Raw genomic sequence first — 24,568 nt, 5'->3', positions numbered from 1 at the left:
CAAAATGTGCAGGCTCGCACGTGGGGTGGAAAAAGAGGTACGGTAACGAACGTGGGGGGATGATAGAGAACGAGAAGAGAAAAGCCAAGAGTAGCTTGCGACGAGCAAGAGTATTATAGTAGGTGCTTAATTTGATGTTGTTCTCGTGGAGAGTGGTGTCATTTCTTGGAATAAACCTTGGGTAAGTAGCCACTGAGCTCGTGGTTTTGTACCTATTGTGGGGTCAGGCAATTTGCTGGAGGGTTTCACATACCGTCAGTTTAGTGGACCGGGGTGGCCGTGAGTGTTTGGGCAGTCTGGCCTCGTAGCTGGCCTGGTACTGTGGTACCGTGGCTGTTTGCTGTGGCGACCGCTGCATGCCTTGCATCGATGCTGTGGTAACGTGGTGGACGAACGCGTATTTAGTTGATGAAGCGTGGCCTTCGCAGCCTGCAGATGCTGTGCTCTTGGACTGTGGACCAGCCGTGTCTCTAGCCTGTGTCCAACGGCAGGCTCATCCGAGGAACGAACTTCTGAAGGTGAACTTGGCAACGGCGTTCATGTAGAAGTGCTTGTTTGCACCAACCGAGAAGCCGTCACGATTCACGATTGACGAACCTCAGGAGGATGCCCGGGAAAGAAGCGACAATCAAAGTATGCTTTTGGCGGCGCCGTTCCCATGAAGCATGTTTGACTGTGGCGCTAGAGCGATGCTTAAAACGGGATGTTCGCTGCAGAAATTGATACCAAACGTGTTTGGGCCGGCCTGTTAGACTTTTGATAGGAATGATAAACAGGCACAAGTATCCGGGATTGAACGGCTTCTAGAGGATCCCGCCCCTATTTCATCGAAGTCAAAAGCGGAACGGTCGAATCACTACTCGCTGATGCCGCCGCCGTGCTGCAGGTACGCGTAACCTTGTCTTTCCGTGAACGTCGTGCCTTCTTATCCGATACTGCATCTACCTGTTCGTCATGCCGAACAAAGACAGTCACGGTAGAGGCAGAGACAGGCCCTATACTGGCCATCCGTTCGACATCGTTGCACAATAATGGACTCGTTACCAATTCTCTGGGACCTCTGCGAAAGATCGGACTTGAGCCTAGAGGCAGCGGTGAGGGGCCATGATGCGCTCCCCTATCGAGTTTCAAATTGAGCCGACAGTGCGGCAAACCCCTGGTCGATGCTCTCTTTGACACGCACCGAGCGGTGCGAGGCTGTCATGAGAGGACATGATGCATGACATGAATTCTAAGACATTGGAGTTGAAGCTGCAGATGCAGGTTCGCGAGGAAGTGAAGACAAGCAAGGCGCCCAGACTTGGCGCCAAAAGCAGGCACAACGGGCGGCGCAGCTACCCCGAACTTTTACAGTTGCCCAGAGGGCTCTTCACCCAACCTTGATGGAAGCGACGTGATACAATCGTGGGTCCAGCTCCAGACCCGTCTTGTTCTCAGTAGAGTTGGACCGACTGCTCATTCGCGTCCCATCGACACACCAACTTATTCGAGACCAAGTGGCTACATTGAGCTAGCGATTGATGGTCAGAGTACGCCCGGCATCTGCCTTTTACAGATTCAGCAGTCATAGGACAAAAGTTCAAGAAGACGGTTCGGCTGCTGCCCGTGAGACTGCCTCACGAAGCCACCCACTACGATCATGTCTGAAATCTGTGAACAACGGAGCTCAAAGCGGCAATGGTAATGGATGTAGCTACGGTACGTTCGAGGATCAAGTCCACTTCCCTTGATGCTTCCTTCGCATTGCCTTTATAGCTCCGGCAGCTCGGCTTTCCACTAGAACCATCATCTGGGGACGTCGTTCACACGACATATGAGTCCTATAACTCATGGATTCCCTTACCGCCCGCAGCAATATAAGCCGTCAGATTCGGAAAGAACATCGCACTGGCTTCGCTATCCACAAATTCCCTCACTTCATACACCTTTTCCTGGTCTTCGGTCATTTTCATCATCACCACATACTCATTTCCATAAGGTCCAAGTACACTGTCTGCTTTGCTGAATGCCTGCACAGCAACCTGATTTTGCTCCTCGTCCACGTACGTCCCAGTGACGGTGACAGTGAAGTTGTCAAAGAATGGCAACAGAGAAGAGAAGTACGTGATGTATGCTGTACGATTGAGAGTGGGTCGACCCAGGCGGTCCGGGTAGACGCGATGCGTGCAGTTCTCCGATCGTGGTGCCATGATAGCGTCGATGTTCCAGGCATTATAGCCGGCGATGACAGAGAGGGCGGTTTTGAGGAGCGTTGAGTGCATTATTCCGGTGAGGATGGATCGGATTGTTTGGCGCAGACTGAGTTCGGACTCGCGATGGTAGTTGTTGATTTGCACGTGTGCGGTGTACTGGGATGCTGGCCGTGCATATGCTAGGGACAGAGGCTTCTCGAAGCCGTCGGTTGTTGTCAGGGCTCAAGGGAAGAGATAGATCACGAGTCGTAGGCGTTATGGGTATATACACATGTTCGTCGTGGGACTAGAATGCCCAAGTCGAACCTGAAGGCTTCATCCCGAGGATCTGATCTCATCCCGAGAGCTTCATTCCGAGATTTGCGTCCCGAGTGCTTCAGCCTGGGATCAAGAGCTGATACGATGATCTTGAACTCCATTTCGCTGCGTCCACTGGCGCCATGTCGTCTACCTCGGTCAACTCAAATGGTCGGTACCTACGTATGCACGCCGTTGAACATCGCTTCATGCCCGTCTGGTGACCAAAAGCTGCAGTTCCTTCCCGGCCAGCATCTTGGCCTGCATAAGTCTGCCCACATGAACCAAGATTTTGGTCCTGGGCATGCCGAGTCTCGTTAATAAATGCTCCTCCCAATCGCGGAGCACATCGTGGGGTATGCGGGGACTTCCCCAACTTTTTTGCCGACAACGACGACCGTGTTGATGGCAGTACCAAAAGGCCACAAGCTCTTGTGATAGCATGCACCTGATCTATGCTTGGTCGTATTGAGCAATTGTCGTTTGCGGTCCGTCCATCGTAATTCCCAAGAATTCTGCAATTGGTACCTTGCTTGCCCTCCATACCCAAGTGTGCTCCTTGCCAGTATATCTGCGTATCTTTGGTGTCGCTCTTGCCACTCTTACCTGTCGTGCCTTCCCTGGTGCGCCATCGCTCATCTCATTGCAGCAGGTGCGGCGGGCCTCCGACTCGATAGATTCGCCGTCTGCACAGTCCAGAGTATGGAAGCTCTGCTTCTTCTTCCGTTCGGAAGATCTTACTCTGGACTGTGCAGACCGCGAATTTATCGGGCCCGAGACCCGCGGCACCATCATCTCGTCTTCCTCGTCTGTCCCGTTCGTCTGGCCCTCCTCACCCATGTCATCCATCCCTCTCGACTCTTCCTCTCATCTGCCACGACCACTGGCTGGAAGCTCTGCCAACTCGTCAATCGATGCCATCTCGAAATAGAATGCGGTCAGCCCAACATGGTACGTAACACACGAGTGCTCGACAGTCCAAGCTGGCGCCTGCGCAACAGACGCCTGAGCTCAGGAAAGGTCCAGCTCGCTGGTGCCTCAATCCTCACCGTGTATCAAAACCCTTCTGTTGCCAATCAATATCAAAAGCCTCTCATACATGCAAGCTTCAGGCGGACAAGGCCCCGATGCTGTCACAAGATGCCGACCCAGACACAGAGCAAAAGACTTGGTTTTCGTGTATCCTCTATCTGGTGACAACGTTGGCGCCGTCGGGCGTTCCCCATGCCAATGTTCCACAACGCGTTTGTTTCTAGCATCAGACCTCGTCATTCTTGATCCTCGTGATAGTCGTCCCGCTCCCAAAAACCATCATTCGCTTGCTAAAATGAATCGCTTTGCATCTGTGCTTCGTCTACACAGCCACGCCCACCTCAGCCGGACATTCCAGTCCCCACCTCTCCGCAAAACCACTCACCACCTCCCGACATGTCTTCGCCGCCTGCCGTTCCCGCAGCCTTCGGTCGAAATCATACGCCGAGATCAGCATGATGCTGTTCTCCACCAAATCCTCCTCGACCCGCATCTCCGCCACCATGTCCTTTACACTTTTGAGCTTCCTTGTCGCGGCGTTCGCGGCGACTTTGTTCTCTTGCAGCAGGTCTGTGAGATTCTGCAGTGTCTGGGTGAGGTCGCTAGTCTGGCTGGCGAGGATTTGCAGGGATAGGAGGGGGTTCAGATTGGGTTGTTGGACGGGGACAGTGGTGACAAGGGCTTCAATTGAAGCTATCAACTCGTCAATGAGCTCCTCCGGCAGGTACATAGCTGAGTTGCTGTAGAGAAGCGAATGGCTTTGAGTGAAGATGTCGCGCTGCTTGTGGGTGCGGTGGGTTGCCATGGAGGTGTACCCGGTGACCATGCGCGTGACGCCGTACTCGATGTTGCTTTGTGGCGGGCCAAGGTCGCGTAGCGCCGCGATTGTGCGTTTGATAACGCCGCCACCTTCTGAGAGGGCGTCATCTGGATTTTGGGCTGAGCGGGACAGCTTCTCAATTTCGCGGACTTGTTTCCGGAGTAATGGTGGGAATCCCTCTGTTTGCTCTTCGTAGTCGGAGTCGGGCCCGTAGTCACTACCATCGTAGGCCGAGTCCGTCCTCCTATGACTTTGTCGTCGTTTCGGCGGCTTCAGAGAATTCGACATTACAGGCGACAGCGCCGTTTCCTCATGAGTAAGTGGTGAATGGACACCACCGAAGCCGAAATCAAGCATGTCGTTCATTTCCGTAGGACTTTGGAGGGACGCATCTCCTTCTCGTAGATCGTCAAGCAATGACTCGCCCCTAGTGTCTTCCTCGTCGTCCCAGACCTCACCCAACTCGTCCGCAAGGTTTCCCAGCCCGTCTCCTGCGGAATGTGAGAGGTCAGGTATGCCGGCTGAGCCGATGCTATTGATGCTCGGCGCTCTTGAAGTCTTTCTGCCCTGAAACGAGTTCCGCGACGACCGCGAGGACATTGGCCGAGGTGTTACTGGCGACTGCGGCTGATATGTGGTCTGGGACGTTCGCGAAGTCCGTCGGGACAAGGGTGTCGTCGAATTCGTGTATGGAGACGAAGCCACAGTGTCCTGTGCGATCAGGCTGGCGCTCTGTATCCTCAGCGACCGTCTCTTGCGGTGTGTTGGCGAAGTGGGCGATGTAGGAGGAGCCGAAGCCGTCATCATTTCGACGCGATCGAGGATCGTACGTGATTGTGAATCGCAGAGGGTCGACTTTGGGTTTAATGGTAGCTCGTGGGTTCGTCAGAATACTCAGAACGCTAGTAAATGACATGAAGACGTATACGAGTACAGAGGACAGTAATGACGCAGCGCTACACGCGAAAGTGGTGTCGAGAAGAAGTGATGTCGCGTTCTTGGAAACATTTTGACTTTCCAATGGTAAAGCCTGGACTCGGCCCGGAATAAACGACAAGGCGTCCAGATCCTGGCCCGGAAGTGACGCCCCACGCCTAAGCCCAGTCCTAGGCAAATTTGATAGCAAGAGATCCAGCAGAACTACGTCCCCATCTTTTTAACAACTTGAAAGCCTTCTCGGACTACATTCGCAGGCATAGATCTCGACCACCGCTACCATGCCGATCGTCCGCCGCGTCAAGCCTTCGGACCTCTTCCACATGAACCACTGCAACTTGGACCCCTACACCGAAAACTACGACATTGGCTTCTACATGTCATACCTGATGAAATGGCCCTCTATGTTCCAGTGCGTCGAAGAACATGGCAAGATCGTCGGCTACATCATTGGCAAGGTCGAATCTTCCCCTCCTCACCTACAGCACTCGCCTCATTACCTTCCCTGGCATGGCCATGTCACTGCCCTGACCATTGCCCCAGAGTACAGGCGACTAGGGTATGGCAAGCTGCTGACGGAGGCGTTGGAGAGGGCGTGCGACGCACAAAACGCATGGTTCGTGGACCTGTTCGTGCGGATGAGCAACAAGAACGCGATCAAGATGTATGAGAGTATGGGGTACTCCACGTTCAGGGTGGTGGTGGATTACTATGCGGATAATCTGGTAGATCCGTCCGCTGGGGTCGGTGAGAGTGCACTGGATATGCGGAAGCCGTTGTCGAGGGATGCGAAGCGAGAGCATGTGAGGGAGGACGGGATGAAGCACAGCGTGTTTCCAGAGGACGTTTTTTGAGTGGCACTTTTCAGACGGACATGCCTGATTTCAGGGCGACTGACTTGGTTTGCTCAACAATCTTCCAGGGATGAGCGGAAACCTGCATCGAGCTACATCGAATCCGTGGAGGCTTGCTAAGCACGGCAATCTCCATGGCTCCAAACCACTGACACAAGAGAGCTCACACCCGACAGGGCTCGACTGCTGAGGCCCCTACTCCTTCCCAGCATACATCTCGCTTGGCATAAAAACACACTCAATCAGATGCCCATCCGGATCCATCGCATTCCCACCATAGAATCCCTGCGCCTTCATCACACGGTCCATCTCGCTCTCCGGCCTTACGTCCCTCTTCCCACCATTCTCCTCCACCGCCTTCAAAAACTCATCCACCGCTTCCCGACTCTCACGCGAAATGCACAAAATCTGCTGGGCCACCTTCTTTGGATCCGGGATCGAGTGTCCAGGTGGCAGGAAAGTGCGGTAGAAGTCGTGCGTGAGGAGCATAAGTTTGAACACGCCGGTGTGTGCTTCGGGGCCGCTTGTGGGGCTGGTGGGTGTGCTAGGGAGAGACATTTGGGCGGCGGCGGGGGAGGAGAAATTGTGATTTTGGACGAAGCCGAGGGCGGTGTAGAAGGCGATAGAGTCCGCGAGGGAGGCGACGGGGAGATTGAGGAAGACTGTGTGTTGGTAGGAGGTGGACATGGTGGGTGCTGTTGGTGGTTCAGAGCGGATTCTGTTGTTCGAAAGTCCGGTGTGGTGGCGGAAGGACTGTGTAAGTGTTAGGTATTGGACAGAGAACCTTCTGATGGGCAAGCTCTTACCCTCTGCTAAGTGGATGTGTGGTGAACGATATTCCAGTCGCTGTTGTGTTGCTTCCTCTGCTGTTCTGCGGGCAGCTGGTCTTCAGACTGGATCCCTTTCAACATCAGCTAGATCACGTCCAGTCTTTATAGTCCGCAACAGCCGCAGCAGCTCTTTCGCATCACGAACGGGGATATAAACAGTCAATCCGCCAAGAGCTGCGGCTGGAATACGAGGAGCCAAGCCGTCAAAGTCTCGGGAAATAGCCAATAAAGTTGTAGGTCCTGCAGGCAGCAACAAGGCAACAAAACCGCTTCGTACGTAGCCCGACAGAAAGTGAGACAAACTGCAATCGAAGAGCTCCATTCGTGGAAGTCATCATTATGTTGCTGTGCTTCTATAGAAGTACTGGCGCCTCATGACGAAGGCGGTATCTTGGACTCGGTATGGAACCTATGCCGCTTGGTCGTTCGAAGAGGTCGCTGGCTTGGTCGCGCTCGTTCCTATCCCTCAGTCCTCTGAGTCTGCTGGTGATCATGCGACGACGTTGTGCGAAGACACCAGTGGGTTGGAAGACTCGAAGCATTCCCCTCAAGCAATGACCCACCTCAAGAGCAACAGCTTATTCCGCAACCAGCACACCACGATACCGCATCTTACCACCAGTCAGCGCCGCGAACGCATCCTCAATCCCCTGCTCATTCATCTTGAACTCATTGATCATCGGCCTCACACCATGTCGTGCAGCAAACTCCAACATGCGTTTGTGTGTACCTCGGTCCGCAACGAGAACACCCTGAATGCGCAGCTGCTTGAGAATGATCTCCATGGCCGGAACAGCAAAGTCGCCCTCATCAACCGTAAGTGGGTAGACAACACACAATGGTGCTAGCAGCGGCATGTAGACGCCCCAGTCCGGCTTTGCGCTCGTGGTGACGACGAAGTGTTGGACGGGCTTGCAGCCTAGTTTCTCCACGGTTTCGGCAGTGACGCCCTTCATGGCATAGAACTCGCTGGCGCCGAGTTTCTTGGCTTCCTCTTTCTTGGAGTCGGACCCGCTGAAGACGACGACTGTGCAGCCCATAGCCTTGGCGAATTGGATGGCTAGATGACCCAGACCACCAACGCCGATGACACCGACCCTATCAGTCGCGCGGAGACCGCCATCGTAAAGGGCGTTGAAGACGGTGGCGCCACCGCACATCAGAGGAGCGGCATGTGGACTGTCGATCTCGTCGGGGATATGGAAGACAAAATCCTCCCTCCAGACACCATGAGATGCGAATGAACCTTGGTCAAGATGAGCGATGCCGTACATTTCGCGTTTGTCGCACAAGGTGTCAAGTCCTTTGTCGCACATCTCGCAGTGGCCGCAGCAGTTGTGGTTGTAGCCCCATCCTGCTCGATCGCCGACTTTAAAGAGCGTGACTTCGGGTCCGACTTTCTCGACGATGCCCGTGCCTTCGTGGCCGAGTCCACATTTGGCTTGCTTGTAATCTAGTGGCATGTGTCAGTGTTGTCTGAGGGGAGATGCTGAGAAGCAGACTTACGAACGTCTGTGCCGCAGACGCCAGAGTGTGTTACCCGGATGAGCACATCGCGAGGACCCAGCTCTTTCTTGGTAGTCTCGCTAAAGATTTTGCCCTGCTCGTCGCCTTTGAAAACAGTGATATCGACCATGTTGCTCGCCTTAGGAGATTGTGATTCGTCTGTGGTGGTTGGCTTGTCTTTGTGCAGGATTTGTTTGAGCTTTTGCATTTGCGTCAGGTCGATGTGGAAGAGTGGACAGGGCAGCAGTCGAAGGAGCTTCAGGTGAAATACTTCTTGCCATTTCTATATCAATGCACCTACCGTTGCAAAATCTTGCGTCACACTTTTTTTAGCGAATGCATCTTCGGCTCAATTCGATTATTCACTTCAAGCTGAGTTCCACGTCTGATAAGGTAAGCTCCTAGGATGAATCTTGCACACTCCGTCAAGGCGCAACGAACTGCGAAAAATTCCATCGCCGGGCAACAGGTGCGGCGACTATTGTGACGACATAGCCGCGATTGGTACCGGCACCGACACTCGCAGATCTCGGCGATGGACCTGACGTATACGTGCGTCCAATCATATTGATTCCTCGATCTCGCTTACTTATTTGCGATAAGGTACACCGGAAGTGCACATGGTCTGCAGGTTTAGTCAGATGCCAGCCTTGTTGCAGCGAGTCATCGCTGTGAATGCAGATATTACAAGTTGCGAAGGCCATACCGTTCCTGCAGAAGCTATTCGCCCTGCAGAAGAGTCGCTGAACCGACCACTCAGATGACGTCGGAGGAACACTGGGAAGAGTCTAGTCGACCTCCTGTTGCGGAGTTAAGACGGATTCATCTGGATGCTTTATAGACCTCCTCCTGCTTCGAGAGGCCGTGAGACTGTCGAACAAAATGCTAAGGTAGAATGCGGTGGCAGATTGAGCTGACCTAATTGTAATCCTGTACCATTATTACCGATGCCTGGAAGCACATTGTCGAGATCGTGCCTTATCAAGATCATCAAATTTTCAGTGTTTCACAGCCCAGGCCAGAGGGGAGGCGGGCTAGCATCAGTCAGCAAAGCCTCGAAGGAAGCGTGCTGATGACGGCGGCCTTTCCATCGCCTGCCGCAGGTCGCAGCTGATACCGCGCAGGACCTTCTCTTGGGACAAGGATAACTCGTCGGTTGTTACACATTAGGAATTTACTACGTGCTCAATGCAGTTAGTTCGATGACGCGCTGAGGCATGCTCCACAACACATCCAACGCCAAGCTCTGCATCCGCAATCTGGACAACGACTTCGTCAGCCTTGAGCATACACACACGTGAAAAGATCTCAACATTCACTCATGAGCTTTACAAATCAAGGCGGCGCATATCAGCCACGGACAAGTATGGCCAGATGGGACAGCTTTATTGACAAAAGCATGAGTAGGACGTTTCAGCACCGTCGCCATGGGTGCATCCAGAACGGTTGAAGCAAGACTGTCAACATCAGATCTTGATCCACCGGCCCATCCATTCCTCGGTGATCTGCTTAGCCTCATCGACAAGACCCATGTCTAGCAGCAGTTGCACAGTCCCACGGACGGCCGAGTCTAGCGCCGAGAAGATCCAAGCACTATATGAAGGTCAGTGACGGGGGCAGATCAACGATGAGAGACCACCTACTGAGTGTACGATGTATGCTCGCCGATGAAGATGGTCTTGAACTCCGTCTCGTAGTAAGCAGGTATGTAAAGCTCTTGCTGGCCGACAAAAGGTGCGGCCCATGCCTGCATGCTAGTCAGTACACTGGCAGGGCGACAGAGGTAGGTGACTTACGCCGGCTTGATGCTTATCATTCTCCCAGCATTGTCTATCATAGTTGCCAGTATACTCGTCTGCAGCAACTTGCCCATGGACCTCGATCATAGCACGATAGATCAGACCAACGTGCTCCTCATCCGTCAGACCGGCCACAGATCGGGCAGGCGTTCCGGAAGCGTACGATGCCAGAATTACACCGGGCCATGTTGAATTGATCTCATACGCAGGATAGCACACAGAGCCCACGCCATAGATATCGGTTGCACCACAGCCACCGATGATGGGTGGGTCCAGCTTTTCCCAGAATCTGGTCTTGTAATGTAAGGCCACCTTGCAGCTTTGCTGGTAGTTCATGGTTTGTATAGCTCTGGTCAATAAAGACGAGTATTGCGGCAGCTTCCACAGGCGGACTTTCGAGAATGGTGCAGCGACGACCGCATAGTCATACTCCGCGGACTCGGTAGTGACATTGAATGGATCGTCCCTCCAATGCACAGACACGCGGCCAGTATCATTATCGTAAGACAGCTCCTCGATGGTCCGATTGAGCGTCAAGCGGTCCTTTACGAGTGGGTAAAATGCCCGTGGGAGGGACTCCAGACCCTTGTCGATCGTTCTCCAGGTTGTTGCAGCGAAGTATGCTGTGTCATACCAAGTTCCCCACATTGGACTGAGCCCTGCGCCTGCTGTGTAATCGACAACATCAGCGCTCATGTTGAGCTCGTACTTCAGATAAGCAGCCTCAGACCACTGGAAGAGTCCCTTCTCGATCGCGGCCTTGTGCTGAGCATATACGTTTGTCGATATGTTCCGGATTCTCTCAGGGGTTGCATCTATGAACTCTTCGAGCGCCTCCGAAGCCTCCTCAACTGCGTCCATATCTGTGATGTTCTGAGCCTGTGTGGTCAGAGACGCGTTCGCCGCAATTTGTGCTCGGCTAGGGATTTGGCCGTTCGGCAGACGGTAGCCATTCGAGTTGGCCGGAAGATTGGGAGAAGATTGGATCCAGGGGATGAACTTGACCTCGAGTTCTGGGTCGTTCCCGTTGAGCTCGTTCAGAACGTCGCCAAGCTGAAACACCATTTTGTGGTCTTGGATGTCCAAAGTTTCGTTGGTGTCAGCGTACTTTATGCTGACAGGAAAGCGCATCGGACCCATTTCCTGGTATTGGTACTCGTCTGGTTTAGAGCCAGCCAGATACTTCGTCCGGATCCGACCACCAACTCTGCCACTCGACTCCATGATGTGCCAGTCATGTATGCCGACCGAGTCCAGCAGATGTGATGTGAGCAGTCCAGACATGCCGCCACCGACGATCACAATGGACTTGCTCTTCGCCTCCGACACGAAGACTTCGGTGTTTTCCTTCGAAGCCATGGCTGCTATGCCATCGAACCACGGTCCACTCACATCTGCCACTTCTGAGATAGCCTCTCGCTTGTGCAGTGGCTCAGCGATTGCGATAGGCGCACTCCTTCCGATCAGTTCACCCTCTGAGTATGCGTGCAAGCAGCCGTGGTGTATCGCATCCGTAGGAACCACCCAGACGAAGCGATCTGGCGAGGCTCCACGCTTGACGAACGACGAGCCGACTTCATGGTGTCTGTGCGCCGGTGTCCTCATTCCACACTCTCCGTGCACGATCTGCACGTGGCCCTCGAAGTCCTCAGCGAATGAGACGTGGATGTTATGTAGTGAATCGTAAGACACACTGAAGGGGCCATCAAATGAGACTGTTGGAGTGCCGCTCTGAAATGGCACGCTCACCACAGTTGACGCAAGCGTCAGGGCTAGGAAAGCTGTTCGTCTACATATCGAAGACATGGCTGCGAGAGCTGTTACGACACCTCGATCACTGACGTCTGCTGGATGAGCGTATGCTTCGAACTATAAGTCCTTTGTCCTCCGACGAAAATTCTTTGGGATCTGAACTCAACACATAACGCTTGGATGCATGGTTTTGCGATGCGGCAGGCCAGACTACGACTTCCACTAAGATATGTACGCCAATGCATGGAAGGCACTTCTCGTGGGATGGTATTGTCTACGACCACAAATCAGGGCTCCATCTTTCAGCGACTACAAGCCGCTGTTACAAGCACTCATTCGAGTGATACTGGCCATGCTCGCATCAGGAAATCAGCCGGCCGATGCTACGTTCATGGATGCGGCTGTCGGTGTATGCAATGGACGACAGATGAACAACGAGGAAACTCCTTATGTGCTACTATCTCTCTCCGTTTCTCGACGCTCTATTGGCCAGGAACCAATCCTCCTCCGCATCGGGAAAAGATCGACTCCATACATGAACCGGTGCCTGTTCTGGCGGCTGGGCATATGTACCTGCTTCTCCGCTCTCTCGGCTCTCCGCCGCAGTCGTTATCTTTCCTTATCTCTCGATGCAATTGCGTACGTTTCTCGCAAAAGCATCTTAGCCACCTGCTTGTTATGGTTCAAAACCGTTGTGGTTGTTCTCGTCCGCCTGGGGAAGATGTCTTGGCCGCCCCGTTTTCATCATTGCCACGACCCCGCTACGCACATCGCCGCCTTCAAACTCGGCTTTGTTGTACGAGTAGCGACTTGTCACCGATAACCGGGCTCATGCAGTGCATAGCTACACGTTGGCGCCCTGCATCGACAGTGGATGGAATTCTCTTGTTTCTCGCGACACCGCCGTAGTTCACTTGGTTGCCTACCGAATCTTGACGATGCTGTGGGCATGCGAAGAACTCAAACTATGTGGCCGCGGGATCTCGGAGCACGATGGCACGGTTGCGACAAGGACAAGGTCACCGTGAGAAGCATTGTCATCAATCGTGCTAAGAGAAACTTAGTCTTGGCAGAGCATCACTGATAGCGTCCCGCCGGCGGGCACAGAAGCCGTCCTGGGGCATAACCATGGCACCTTGGCAAAAGCTGGTCTTGTTGCTCACGGAGGGTACCTTACCGCTTGACGAGCAAATATAACATCCCGACGGTCTGGCTGACATACGCCCTTACCTTCATTGATCAAAAGCAGCAGCATACACCATATCATCCGTACCGCTCACAGCAGGAATTATGGTTGGACTCAGGCAGATCTTGGTACCTCTTCTCAGTCTGGCAGGCGTTCTGGCCGCGCCCTTCGAAAAGAAGCCGGAGCCCGTCGTCACGTATCTCGGCAACCAAGGTCCAATTCTTTGTACGTACCCGCCTGACACTAGGTCACAACCATGGCTGACCTGTTTCAGCCGGAGGAGCATTCACCACCAAAGGCATTGTCTACACCGCCGGCACAGTGCCCTCATTCAACGGCTCAATCGTGGAGGGCGGCATTGCTAACCAGACTGTACGCATTGTTCCTCTGCTCCAGAGGAATCGACGCAACGACTAACATAGCTCGCTCGCAGGCCCAAGTAATCGAAAATATCGCAGTGATTCTCGAAGAAGCGGGCACCTCGTGGGACTATGTTCTCAAGACGACCGTATTCTTGGCGTCCATGGACGACTATGCAGCAATGAACGAGGTCTACAGGTCGTTGCTGCCGGACCCGAAGCCGGCTAGGACGGCGGTGGAGGTCGGACAGCTCCCGGGAGATTTCTTGATTGAGATTGAGGCGATTGCTGCACTTCCGGACTGCTGAGTGATGGGGGGAGAGATCTGGTGACTAGCCCACAGTGGCTGTCTTGGGCGACTGTATACCAGGTGAAGCATCGTGAGGTATGTGTGAAAGCGCTTTAAGTAGGTTGCGGAACGTCCTGTGCTCACGAGCGGAGGAAGAGACAGAAGTCTCGCAACGGAAGGAGGGCTCCGTCTATAGCCTTCTCCAATAACGGATGTAGTGGGAAGCTGAAGTAGATGAATATGCGTCGATGTGTGAATGAGGCAATAGTTGAGAAGTGCAAATTCCCACGTGGCGAATGTGGATGAACTGACAGAACCTACAATTTCTCAACATGGAAGGAGGGTTGCCGCTCTTGACGTTATTGTTGAGCGGGCATAGCGATCACTTCCAGCATAGCCGTATTCGCTTACAGATTGCGGGATATGACCTGACGAATGGGGACGGACCTGAACGCCTTGACAGACGGTAAAAAGGAATTGTCTTCCGTCAACGACTGGCACGCCAGCGACCAACGCAGACAGCGCCTGGGCTGTGTCAGAGACGATCAGGCAAACACATGCTGGGAAGGCACGGTCAGTCAGCAATCTGATATAGAGGATTTATGGCTAGAGTGACAGCTTATGTTCGCGATTGTCATTGAGAGCTTCCAATCATTATCATAAACCCTTGTACCCAGATCGAGTCCTGCAGAACCTGTCACAAGCATGTTCGAGGCCAACACGCCCGATCTGTCAGCCGACAGTTCGAGCAAAGACGAGTCCAGGCCGCTTGTGGTCTCTATGTTGGAGAATCCGGCACAGGCCGATCAAGCACTCGCAGGACGTCGAGTCGTTTCACCTGAGGAGAAGGGCTGCAGTACACTCGCTTCATCGTCAATCGGGGGGAAAGTTGTCCACGCCAACCCAGTCTTTGAAGCCAGTGTCGACAATCCTTGGGCTCTGCCGAGCTCGCCCAGTAGAGAGGCTCTAGACCAGAGTATCTGAAGTGGCGAAAGGCGTTATGGGGGAGTTGGTAGCGAAAGCGATGGCAATCGATTGTGACATCTCCATCCAGCCAAGAACAACGAGGTTGCTAAACTCCGGCTTTCCGCCACAAAGGCAAGAAATCGTCCACTTCGCTGATAAACGCGGCTGCTATGCATGCTTAGCGACGATCATCTCGACGAACTTGCCATAAGTCAGACCGGATGCCTTATCGATGACTTCGTCCAGATCGGGCTGCATGAACAGCGCCAGTGTATTCCTCGCTACTTTCGAGCCGTCATTACTGCTTGGGCCTCTCACGAAATGTGGCACAGCCTTGAATCGCCCGCCAGTGATCTTCTCGAGCGCTTCGCCTGTCTGGAAAGCAATGCAGTCAGCCGGAATGTTGACTTTGACCACGCTATCGCCTCGAGATCGGATGTAAAGACCAGCTTTTGGATCGGGTGATTTTGTTAGAACGTTCAATTTTGGGAGTGCAGTGGCATCGGTGATGGGCCGCAGTCCTGAAGCTTCATCCACAAATAGAGCAGACGTCAGTGCCGTTAGACAGCCATCATCGAGATGTGTAGCACACCAGGAATCCTCATCTGAGTCAGCTGCTGAATTTGCGCTCGATTCCGGTCCTGGTGAGTCGCCGTCTCTCGAGAGTGGTGGAAAGTAGTGCAGCAGCCTCGCTTTGGGGGTGTGACTCGTCCGCACTACGTTTTCGAGGTACCCTTTCTCGTAGCCTTCAATCTTCTTTTCCGCGTACGAGTCAACTGCTTTTGCCACCAACGCTCCAATGTCGATCAACAAGGTACACAACTCCTCGAAAGTCTTTCGGAAGCCCGGGATCGCTTCTTCGGATGGCCAGAGATTTTGCCCTGCACCTCGAGTAACAGGCTGGCCAGGTACAGGTACTCTGGGATTCTTCAGATAAAAACATTGACAATCCACGTAGAATGATCCTTTCATGGTGTCATACTGTCCGTCCTTGAGCGCCTCTACGCCGTGGCTCCAACCTAGCTCATAATGAGACTTCTCATCAACCAGTGCTTGCAGCTGATCTGATGGCAGCTGTGCCAGATATGAGGCATAAGAAAGTAGGCGAAGTCGTAGGTCCGCGAACCTTGCGGGCAGATCCTTGACAACGAGGATGCCTAGAGAGGAGGGTCCAAAGGCGTCTTCCAGCGCCTCGAATGGGACGTCGTTAGTCTGAAGCGCCTCTAGCGTGACTGTTGTTGCCGCCATTGTTCCGTGACATCAACCCAGATTGGCGAAAGGACCACCGTATATGTCGTTCAAATAACGAAAAATCCGAACGTTGAGATACGGACGCGCCGAGGCTGCCCCTCATGGACCCCTGTACATTCGAATTTTGGTCTCTGACGAAAGCTTGCATAAAGCTTATTTGCGTCACTTCCTGGACCCGCGGCTCTGGATTTAGGACATCATTCGTCAACAAGCTACTGATTATCGGATATCTGCGACCCTCTGGGTAGTACGTGGGCGCTCAAGATGGATCCTCGTACAGACAATGCCAAAGCTTCGAAGGACCTCCGGTGTCGACACAGGATAACGAAGTTGGAGCCATTTCCCGGACCATAAGGCGAGACAGGTCCGTTCTTATATCTTACCGTCTTACTGATCTTGTTCGATATTGTGTCGAAGAAACCCTGCGTCACAGTTCTAGTCATGCAAATACGCAATCCTTCAACAGCAGGATCAGGCATCTCGTTGCCTCTTATCGTCCATGGCCGTCTCATTCACAGCACCTCGCGTACTAAGATTGCGATATTGTCTAAGGCCACGCTTGGAGTCAACGAGCATGGCAAGATAGCGTTCGTTGAAGCGAATACTGACCCAACTGATGCCGCCAAACGGTACGATGGCTTCGCCAAGGCCAGCATCCTACGCCTCAAGCCGCTCCAATTCCTATTCCCTGGCCTGATCGACACGCACATGCACGCGCCACAGTATCCAAACATGGCCCTCGGCATGGAGGGCGATCTCAAGGAATGGTGCGAGGGTTGGACTGATCCCATCGAAGCCTCGTACTCAGATACTTCCAAAGCGCATCGTGTGTACCCGGGCATGGTAGACACTCTTCTCGCCAACGGTACCACTACTGTGGCCTACAATAGCAGCATCCATCCTGACGCTACCATTGCACTTGCCGAGATCTGCAAAGCGAAAGGACAGCGTGCTATCATCGGCAAGCTCTGTATCGAGGTCGGCGCCACGCATGGGAACATGGTGGCCGACGTCAAGCAATCGCTCAAGGATGAGCAGAAAGTCGTCGAACATATCCTTAACAAACTCGATCCGGAGGGCGACCTGGTCTTCCCCTGCATTCAGCCCAGAGCAGGTAGCTATGTCAGCGAGGACCAGATGAGCGGCCTAGGAAAGCTGTGCCACGGCTACAAATCGCCACTATCGCCAGATAGTGGAAATAATGCTCTCCGCGTCCAAGCACACATGGCCGAAACACAGCTCGAGTACAAGAACATGCACGAGCTGCATCCAGGCTACAAAAGCTACGCAGACATGTACAATCATCATGGCCTTTTCGGCCCCCGCACGATCCTCGCGCACTGTATCCACCTCACGGACAGAGACATAGAAGTCATGGCGGCCTGTGGCGTTGGCGTGGCGCACAACGCGAATAGCAACACATGCCTGCGCGATGGCTGGTGTCGTGTACGAACTCTGCTGGACGCCGGGGTCAAGGTCGGCTTGGGCACAGACTGCAGTGCAGGTTACAGCATCAGTATTCTCGACTCGATGCGCCAGGCTAGTAACGTCAGTCGGCATCTGGCGATCAGCACGGGACGGGAGAAGTGGATATTGGGATTTGAGGAGCTGGTGTATCTGGCGACAATGGGTGGGGCGGAGGTTTGCGGCCTCAAGGATCGAGTGGGAGATTTCGAGAAGGGAAAGGATTTTGATGCTTTGGTTGTGGACGTCGGATTGGACGATAATGTCAATGTAGAGGGATGGGAGGGAGATGCGGGTGCGATGTTGCGAAAATGGGTGTTCATGGGCGATGATAGGAGTATCAGAAAGGTGTTTGTCAGTGGTAAGTATGTGGCTGGGAAGGATCTGAAAGCTTAGCGAACCCGTTGGCGTGATCATGCCTCGAGTTCGACTCATCTATCTCACATGGCAGTGTAGCAAATGACATAGCGCGACCCTAGGCGCCACTCCTTCAGCCGGTCTCGGGTCCTTTGAAGACAATGCAGCTATGGCACGGCCGATGGCGTTGTCGAGGTGTTTGAGTCGGACAGCTCTGCTGCCACTGTGGCCAGAGGCGGCTGCAATGGTGGCTGCCGACGTCGAGAAATGCAGCAAAACCACTGTCTGAAAGATCTGCGAATGACGGGCCAGGGCGATGCATCCACATGAAGCCTCTGTCGGTACACGAGCAATTGCAAAGTCGCAACAAATACTCCAAAGCTGGCTATCACGGCTCCCGGAATGCCGACGCACAAGCCAACAATCAGGTCTGTTTTAGGACAATTTTGCGGGCTTCCGCTAAAAGTACCAGTGCTGCTTGTAGTGTTAGAGCTAGAGCAGTTCTGGCTCGTAGTATTGCTTTTGATGCTGCTACAAGAGAACTGGGATGTAATACATTCGCTCAAGCCGCCGCTCCCGATAGACATGAGCTCATCGAAGGTACTGATTGCTGTTGTGTTGGTGCTGTTGCAGCCGATGATCAGCTGCTCGGCGGTTAGACGAAGTTCATCGCAGCCGCAAACGATATATGATCCTGTCACAGAACTATCGAGAAAGGGCCTGTTGGAGCATAGGCAATTGTTCGTACGGTTCAGGTCGTTCCCAGTGAGACCCAGGTCACAAGTTGGGGGCGCGTAATGTTGGAGGATTGGTTGGGCACATGGCGGGAAGCTGGTCCAGGAGAAGCCTGCTGAAGCGTAGCCAACGTAGTAGATGGTGACGAGGAGGTTGTAGAGCGACATGCTGGCCATGTTAGCAATACTAATTCACAGAATTGTTGCATCTTTTTGCAGGTCTGGAAGGAAGAATCCTGGCAGTTTCTGGTCACTGTGCTGGAAGCAGCATGGGTAAGGCAAAGCAAAGGCGCTGCAGCATTAAGGGGCGTCCTGTCAGCGAGAAGTCTGCCCCGCAGCATTGACAACAGTGACAGCTGTACTACTCTGCTGCCGATGCGTCTCGATTGGTCTTTCGTGACAGGACTTGGTCTGAGGTCCCTAAACGGCGCACTCATCTCGCAAATTTCCGGGAAACGTGATGTTCTCGTGACAGTCTAAGTTGAGTTGGATGAATTGGCAAGCGCTTTTCTTCGCATCGGGGTAGGAACGACCATGGCATGTTGGCATTGTGACGTCATTCTATGTCCGGGGCTTAGGATCCTATCTATAGATCGACTGCTCTGCACCACAAGCCCTCGTTTCTCTCTACCCTGCCACTCTGCAGCGTTTTGATCCTCTGTACGTACTGAGAGCTGAAACTGCCACATTCCACGCCAGCCTTAGTGGCGCGTCGAGAACTAAACCCTTAGTGCCCGGCTCATAGCGAGGCCTCGCACCGCACCACCAGAAATTCTTACTCCCAATGTTGACTACGTCCGCCATGTGAGCCAGCTGCCAAAGTCGGACGCATCGTCAACCTTACTGCCTGTAGAGATGTCTAGGTCGTCTGGAAGTCTCATAGAGGGCATGCCCTACCAGGCGATGGTCTTTTGGCTTGATGAGTGTATTTGCTAGTCCTCCCAGATTGGACGCCGTCGATTGAGATTGAGCTGGTTGAAGGGTTGCTGCATCACCGCTTAGGCCACCCGCTGCTTGTCTAAGTAAGGTCCTTAGATGGCCAAGAACGCTGTGCGCATCTTGAAAGATGACAGCGCTGCAAAGTACCCGATAGGTTGTTATCTCGGCGTTATACATGTCGACATATCATATCAGAAGATCATGACACGGATACTCGTTGAACAATGAAGCACTCATACTCCGACCCAGCAAGATAAGCAGTGATACTTCTCATATCCAAAAGCATCATGTCAGCCGCGCCGAAGCAAGTCGATGACAGTGTTCGCGACGCTTTGCGAGGCACCAAGTTCGAAGCGTCCTCCCTTCAACCACTGACAGGCGGCATCGTCAATTGGGGCTACGTTGCCACCCTGAAGACGCCGCTCGACGATGGAACATGCGAGGTCTTCATCAAGCACGGCGAGAAGTACATGGCCACGATTCCAGACTTCCCTCTCGACCTCGAGCGCTGCGTATGCACCCCTCCTCACCGCTACCTGATCCACAGCAGCGTGAACACTGACACCGCAGACCTTCACAGAAAATGGAAGCTCAAATCCTCTCCCTGATGACCCACCACTTCTTCACCGGCACTCCCGCCGCAACTCCTCCCACGCAATTTGCGATCCGCACCCCCAAGCTCCTGCACTTCGACGCCCCCACAACCACCCAGATCCACTCATACATCCCCCGCGCCACAACCCTCAAATCCTACTGCCTCACTAACCTCCCTTCCCCCACCTCCCCGACGCACAAAACCCCTTGCCACCAGCTCGGCCGCGCGCTCGGCCGCTGGCTGAACGCCTTCACCGCGTGGACGGCCGCGCACCCTGAAGCCCGGGAGGCCGCGAAGGGCAACGTGAGTACGCAGCCGATCAAGCATATGGTCAGCTACGGGTGGTTGAAAGAGCGGGTGACGGAGTTTCCGGAGGTGTTGGGCGAGGCGCGAGACGTGTTGGACGGGGTGGAGAGGATGGAGAGGCAGGATTTGGCGGAAGAGGGGGAGCTGAGGGTCGTGCATGGAGATCTTAGTACGGGGAAGTAAGTTTCTTGTCATGATCAGGCTTGGAGGCACGTGCTGACGGGCCGGTGTAGTATTCTCTTGCCGGCTGGGCCGCTGGATAGTAATCGTGAGGTGGAGGTCTTCGTGATTGATTGGGAGTGTGTACATTTGGCGCCGGCACATTTTGATCTGGGGCAGCTGGTAGGTGAGCTGTATACCCTATGGTTCTGTAAAGATATCGCGGCCGGGCTGTGGATCATGGAGGCGTCGTTGCTGAGATCGAGGGTCTCAACGAGGAGCTTGCTTTTCGGGTCGCGATCCATGCGGGCGCTAATCTAATTTGTATGACTGCGTCGAGACCGGAGTGGGGAGGGCCGGAGAAGTTGCAGGAAGTCGCAAGGGAAGGAAGAGACATCCTTGTTCATGCTTGGGAGAGGAATAGAGCTTGGTTCGAGCGAAGTCGCCTGGGCATTCTGTTCAGTGGAAGCGGAGAGTCCACGGTCGTAGGCGCGTCTTAGCCGAATCGACGGCCCAGCAAGGCAATCTAGTGGTCTGTGTGCTGAGCTTGCGCAATCAAAGGACAGAGAGAGTGCTGATGCGGCGGGATGGTCCGCTAAGATACAGCCACCATGAAGTCCGGTGCCAAGCGTCGTGCGTTAGAGAGGTCGTGGGCATTGGTGGCGAAAAGCCTTTGCTGCAGACCAATGCACCATTAGGTCGATCAATCGCAAATGGCATTCGACATCTGCCGTCCTCAGCCGCGATGCCGCAATGACGATCTTTGGAAGACCCGTCATATGTGGATGTCAGCCAGCAAGTCTACACCAGATCTCAACATATCGGAGCGCGCCAACGACTGGACCTGAAAGTGCCGCTGTAAATACATAGCTTCCCCTTCCAGCTTCGTCTGCAACTGAATCGGCTGATGGGGAAACGGGCTTTGTTTCCCGCAGGAGGTTTGCACCGTTAGGAGGGCTTTGCGTTACTGACAAAATGATCGTCGGGATTTCAATGCATATTTGTCTAATTCCGTTGTTGGCTGCTTTTGCTGCAGTTGTGTGCTTTCATGCTGCTGAATCTTTGTTGTAGAGCAGCAGCTCAGTTGTGCGTTTAAATTTTTCGCACCATGACCTTGAACTGCACCTTAACCCTTTCACTGCGGTGTGGACTCCTGGGCACTTCCATCACAGACTGCGATGTCGTCTCCCGATGAACCTTGCCCCGTCTTTGGCTCAGGAGACGAGAGACGTCTCCGCGACTGGTGTACGTCCTTCCGAAACTCTCTATCCGCAGTTTGGCTTGAAGTCGCTTGTCGTAAATTTGCTGCGACACTGCCGGCTTTGACACCAGGAAGACGATCTGCGTTCCTCGACTGGGCACTGGACACGCTAGGTCGAGATGGTCTGTTCCAGTATGATCGGATTGAGCTGCTATGCTACTCGGTACCCTACCTTCCCCCATTCGACAGCATTGCACGTTACTGCGAACGGATTCGCAGTTTCGTTGAGGAGCCAAGACTCACGAGGTGTCGTAGCGCCGGACAAATGACGAGCATCATTGACAGCTTCATCACGGCGGAGCTCAGCCGTGCTCCATGGGAGGGTAGAAGAGCTTTCGTGTTTGAGCTCAAGTGGAGACTTCAAAGTCGCAAGTTGTTGCGTACGGGCGTATGCTCTATCTTCGACGGCTTGCTTCGAGGTGATACAGATTGCCTCCAACGTGGACAAGCCCTGCTCGCCAATGCTTTGGAGGACCCAGACCGAGACAACCTTGACGATGTCGACTTTGACAACCGCAGTGACTCCGACAGCGAGTTCGAAGCCGACGTTGCCGTTGGAGAGAACAACCCTAGAGAAGTCGGCCCGTCACCACATCTCCGCCTGATTGCCGGAGCGCTTTGGTCGCCAACGCCGATCACCTCTGAGATGCCACAGCCAGAAAACCGTGACCATCCATCTAATCGAGTCCCAGAAGGTGTCCAGGTCACCGCTACCCAAAACGAGATGATTCGACGCCAGAACGACATAATCATGGTGCTCATGGGATATTTGACAGCCGCTGCCGAGTTCCACGACATGCTGAGATTGCCAGATGCTGCTGGCTGAGTAAGCAAGATGTTATGGCTCTGGATCCCGCAAACTGGGACGACTCACTGGTCATACCGTCCGTCAAAGACATAGCGTGCTCCAGACTTGATGTCGACTGGTCCCTAAAGCGCATTGAGAGGGTTCTGTGGCTCATACGCGGAAGGATTCTCCGAGTCGAGACGTTGATTCTCGAAAAGGAGCGCCGAATGTTACCGCTACCGCGTGCGTGCTCTTTGTATGAGCGAGCTCGGCATCGTCATAACATCAGGACCATATGTCAGAGCCTCGCCACTTCAAAACTCCAAGAGTTGGAACTTCCACCATCTGACAGTGTTCGTGACTTGAGGCTCCCCCGTCATTGTCCGAGAGAAGACCATGGACATTACTGTCGAATCTGTACGGGGGACCTTGACGTGCAGCGCAGCAGCATTTTGACTGTTTGTGGTGGATGTAGAACGGCGTTTCATGTTGATTGCCTTCTGGCGTGGGTCCTCGATCGGATACAAGCGTCTGGCGTGCCCACTGTAACTTGTCCCCAATGTCGGCGAGTCTTCGATCTGGAGGAACTTGCGAGATTTCTGGAGGTCAAAGCATTCGCGGTTGGGAGTCTCTAGGCGTGCTTGTTAAAGGAAAGGGACCGGGAGCGCGTTGAGCGGAGGGGTCGATGTCATCTGGAGTTATTGCTGGCGCATGCCGAGCCAAAGGGCCGCTGTGGGAAGGCAGAACAGCCCCAAGGCGTGGGTCGCAAGACAGATGCACGAATTGGCCGCCTTTCAGGCGAAGGCGCTCAATTCAAGCTCCGTAAAATACCTACTCGAATCATGTGAAAAGGCTGCGGCTATGTACCAATATGCCATGCCTCAGGGCTTGCAGTAGCACTGACAGTTGTACGATCTCGTCGTAGCCAGTCCGAAGGAACTGAGTCAGGCAAGGGAGTCCTCGCGCGGGGAAAGAGGTCGGGCGCACTGCACCCAACTATGGCCTGTAGCTTCCATAGGCCAAGTCATGATGACGCTCTGTGACTTGCCGTCAAGCAGATGATAATCGGCCACAGCGGTGTATGCCCAACTCAAAGTCCATGGATGGGCAGTCCAGACGGCCTTTCCAGACGGCCTGAAATCCGGCGCAAAACGGAATGTCCAGTTGCTCCTAATTGATGCCTGGCCTCAAGTCTCTGGTCCCAGGCACCACAGAGAGAAGAGAGGGGCACCGAAGGTGAGAGACAGGAGGGGCAACAAGTTCCAGAACGTGGACTGAAAGTCCGACCAGACTGCCTCAGCTGACCATGTAAAGATCTGATGCAGAAGGCGCTTTTGCAAGATTGCTTTCCTTACCATAAGTCCGAAGCGTATCATAAAAAGCGATTTCGAAGCCGTGCTCGGCCGGGGAGGCCTAGTCGTACGTGTAACATTGGCGAGGAAGATCTCAACGCAGCATCTTAGCGGTGTAGTTGGCTAGACCATGGACCAAGAGACCTTGCAAACATTAGCTTGCAAAAAGTGGTGCTGGCTCCGCCGGGAGAGAGGAAAGACGGTCATGCTGCAGGCTACCATTCACTGCGGACCAGCTAGTGCGGTGGTTATCAACTCAAGTTGCAGCAGTCGTCCAGATCGATTGGCGCATAGTACCTCCGGGTCTAGCAGGTGCGACCGGGCAAGAGGGCTGGGTCCTGAGGCAGTACATCTCCTACACCTCCTCGTTGGACTGACAAAAGTAGCTGGCGCAGCCATGGCCGCTTTGGCTGACCCAGAGCAACTTCCAGCAGAAGGTTAGGGGCATTCAGAAGTCAAATTTAACGCTAGGTGGAAGACAGCAACTCTTTAGCGCCTCAGCGAGTAACGATTGGCTCGTGACAGAAGTGTCGTGAGGATCCAGA

The 24,568-nt window shown here is 53.8% G+C and overlaps 10 protein-coding genes across 10 annotated transcripts; 4 read left to right on the top strand and 6 right to left on the bottom strand.

Moving 5' to 3' along the window:
- Positions 1–1,820: 1,820 nt before the first annotated feature.
- On the bottom strand, positions 1,821–3,329 carry AB675_2438 (uncharacterized protein; the record flags this gene model as incomplete). Its single annotated transcript, XM_018142411.1, has 2 exons — positions 1,821–2,387; positions 3,096–3,329. The coding sequence occupies 2 exons, from the start codon at positions 3,327–3,329 to the stop codon at positions 1,821–1,823; spliced, it is 801 nt and encodes a 266-aa protein (XP_018005095.1).
- Positions 3,330–3,843: 514 nt separating this feature from the next.
- Positions 3,844–5,257, bottom strand: AB675_2437 (uncharacterized protein; the record flags this gene model as incomplete). The annotated part of the gene is made up of 2 exons (XM_018142410.1): positions 3,844–4,832; positions 4,957–5,257. The coding sequence occupies 2 exons, from the start codon at positions 5,255–5,257 to the stop codon at positions 3,844–3,846; spliced, it is 1,290 nt and encodes a 429-aa protein (XP_018005327.1).
- A 301-nt stretch (positions 5,258–5,558) lies between these two features.
- AB675_2436 (N-terminal acetyltransferase B complex catalytic subunit naa20) lies at positions 5,559–6,131 on the top strand (the record flags this gene model as incomplete). Its single annotated transcript, XM_018142409.1, has 1 exon — positions 5,559–6,131. The coding sequence occupies one exon, from the start codon at positions 5,559–5,561 to the stop codon at positions 6,129–6,131; it is 573 nt and encodes a 190-aa protein (XP_018005239.1).
- Positions 6,132–6,326: 195 nt separating this feature from the next.
- AB675_2435 (uncharacterized protein) lies at positions 6,327–6,818 on the bottom strand (the record flags this gene model as incomplete). Its single annotated transcript, XM_018142408.1, has 1 exon — positions 6,327–6,818. The coding sequence occupies one exon, from the start codon at positions 6,816–6,818 to the stop codon at positions 6,327–6,329; it is 492 nt and encodes a 163-aa protein (XP_018004877.1).
- A 721-nt stretch (positions 6,819–7,539) lies between these two features.
- On the bottom strand, positions 7,540–8,675 carry AB675_2434 (NADP-dependent alcohol dehydrogenase C 2; the record flags this gene model as incomplete). The annotated part of the gene is made up of 2 exons (XM_018142407.1): positions 7,540–8,414; positions 8,468–8,675. 2 exons carry the CDS (start codon positions 8,673–8,675, stop codon positions 7,540–7,542), a joined length of 1,083 nt encoding a protein of 360 aa, XP_018004873.1.
- Positions 8,676–9,933: 1,258 nt separating this feature from the next.
- Positions 9,934–12,072, bottom strand: AB675_2433 (L-amino-acid oxidase; the record flags this gene model as incomplete). Its single annotated transcript, XM_018142406.1, has 3 exons — positions 9,934–10,060; positions 10,111–10,214; positions 10,264–12,072. 3 exons carry the CDS (start codon positions 12,070–12,072, stop codon positions 9,934–9,936), a joined length of 2,040 nt encoding a protein of 679 aa, XP_018005102.1.
- A 1,236-nt stretch (positions 12,073–13,308) lies between these two features.
- Positions 13,309–13,871, top strand: AB675_2432 (RutC family protein; the record flags this gene model as incomplete). The annotated part of the gene is made up of 3 exons (XM_018142405.1): positions 13,309–13,429; positions 13,479–13,576; positions 13,638–13,871. The coding sequence occupies 3 exons, from the start codon at positions 13,309–13,311 to the stop codon at positions 13,869–13,871; spliced, it is 453 nt and encodes a 150-aa protein (XP_018005029.1).
- Positions 13,872–14,986: 1,115 nt separating this feature from the next.
- AB675_2431 (uncharacterized protein) lies at positions 14,987–16,066 on the bottom strand (the record flags this gene model as incomplete). The annotated part of the gene is made up of 1 exon (XM_018142404.1): positions 14,987–16,066. One exon carries the CDS (start codon positions 16,064–16,066, stop codon positions 14,987–14,989), a length of 1,080 nt encoding a protein of 359 aa, XP_018005249.1.
- Positions 16,067–16,510: 444 nt separating this feature from the next.
- Positions 16,511–17,929, top strand: AB675_2430 (putative guanine deaminase; the record flags this gene model as incomplete). The annotated part of the gene is made up of 1 exon (XM_018142403.1): positions 16,511–17,929. One exon carries the CDS (start codon positions 16,511–16,513, stop codon positions 17,927–17,929), a length of 1,419 nt encoding a protein of 472 aa, XP_018005177.1.
- A 3,872-nt stretch (positions 17,930–21,801) lies between these two features.
- On the top strand, positions 21,802–22,710 carry AB675_2428 (uncharacterized protein; the record flags this gene model as incomplete). Its single annotated transcript, XM_018142401.1, has 1 exon — positions 21,802–22,710. The coding sequence occupies one exon, from the start codon at positions 21,802–21,804 to the stop codon at positions 22,708–22,710; it is 909 nt and encodes a 302-aa protein (XP_018005220.1).
- Between the last annotated feature and the right edge of the window lie 1,858 nt (positions 22,711–24,568).

This window comes from Cyphellophora attinorum (assembly GCF_001299255.1).
Source record: "Cyphellophora attinorum strain CBS 131958 chromosome Unknown Contig2, whole genome shotgun sequence".
Taxonomy (NCBI): Eukaryota; Fungi; Ascomycota; class Eurotiomycetes; order Chaetothyriales; family Cyphellophoraceae; genus Cyphellophora; species Cyphellophora attinorum.
This window is presented reverse-complemented; position numbering and strand designations above follow the sequence as displayed.